The sequence below is a fragment of the Aptenodytes forsteri genome, unplaced genomic scaffold, assembly GCF_000699145.1.
Source record: "Aptenodytes forsteri isolate BGI_AS27 unplaced genomic scaffold, ASM69914v1 Scaffold320, whole genome shotgun sequence".
NCBI lineage: Eukaryota > Metazoa > Chordata > Aves > Sphenisciformes > Spheniscidae > Aptenodytes > Aptenodytes forsteri.
In genome coordinates this window covers 3428862-3429664 of record NW_008794890.1, presented here as the reverse complement: position 1 = coordinate 3429664, position 803 = coordinate 3428862, and the positions used below count along the sequence as shown (strand labels likewise).

At 44.2% G+C, this 803-nt stretch overlaps 1 protein-coding gene across 1 annotated transcript in view; it reads left to right on the top strand.

The window, feature by feature from the left end:
- Positions 1-310, top strand: part of NUDT13 (nudix hydrolase 13) — an 11518-nt gene extending 11208 nt beyond the window's left edge. Inside the window, exon 9 of the mRNA XM_019470963.1 lies at positions 272-310. Coding sequence (XP_019326508.1) covers positions 272-289 — 18 coding nt within the window. The 3' untranslated portion in view covers positions 290-310. The remainder of the gene's footprint in view (positions 1-271) is intronic.
- The last annotated feature ends 493 nt before the right edge of the window (positions 311-803 follow it).

Below are 803 nucleotides of genomic sequence, written 5' to 3'. Positions count from 1 at the left end.
TTGAGTCCCCATCCCTGGAGGTATTTAAAAGACGAGTAGATGAGGCACTTAGGGACATGGTTTAGTGGACATGGTGGTGTTGGGTTGACGGTTGGACTCGATGATCTTAGAGGTCTTTTCCAACCTTAATGATTCTATGATTCTAAAGTAGTAACATCCATCTGATTAATTTGAAATAGCTTTTCAGAGAGCAATGCTGGCAGGTTCAGAGCAGCATTCCACCTACCTACCAAAAGCTGCAGGGCATAAAAGTTATGTTTATCTCCAACAGGTGCCAGCAGAGGATTAAAGTAACCAAATCACCTGACACAACTTGTCTATCTCTGACTGAGGGAGCTTAGGAAAATCTTACCTGGAAATGGCATGGACTGAGAAGGCTTGTTTCACTTACCACATGCTCTCCCATCACCCTGGGCTGCTCTGCTGCTGCATGGAGAGGTCACATTTTCCTACCCAGAGAGGTACTCATCCATTGTGAATGGCAGAAAGTCTGACTTCAGCATTACAGGTCAAGGAGGAAGCTCTTACATCAAGAAATTACTTCACCTTAAAACATGCTCTGAGACACAGTGGACACATGCTGAATCTGATGTTTAGCCTGAGAGGACATGAGCACTTAATGGAATGCCCTGACAACATGACCGTGTTAAAGTCATTTTTCAAGTAACCATGAGCAGTTCAACTCTGGCAGCTGCAAGGGACAGATTGTCAGAACAACTTGTAATTACACAAATACAATTCCTGTGCTTCAGTCTGAAGCACTGCTGAAATGAATTCAGCAGCCCCAGTCTTCAGCTCCCATT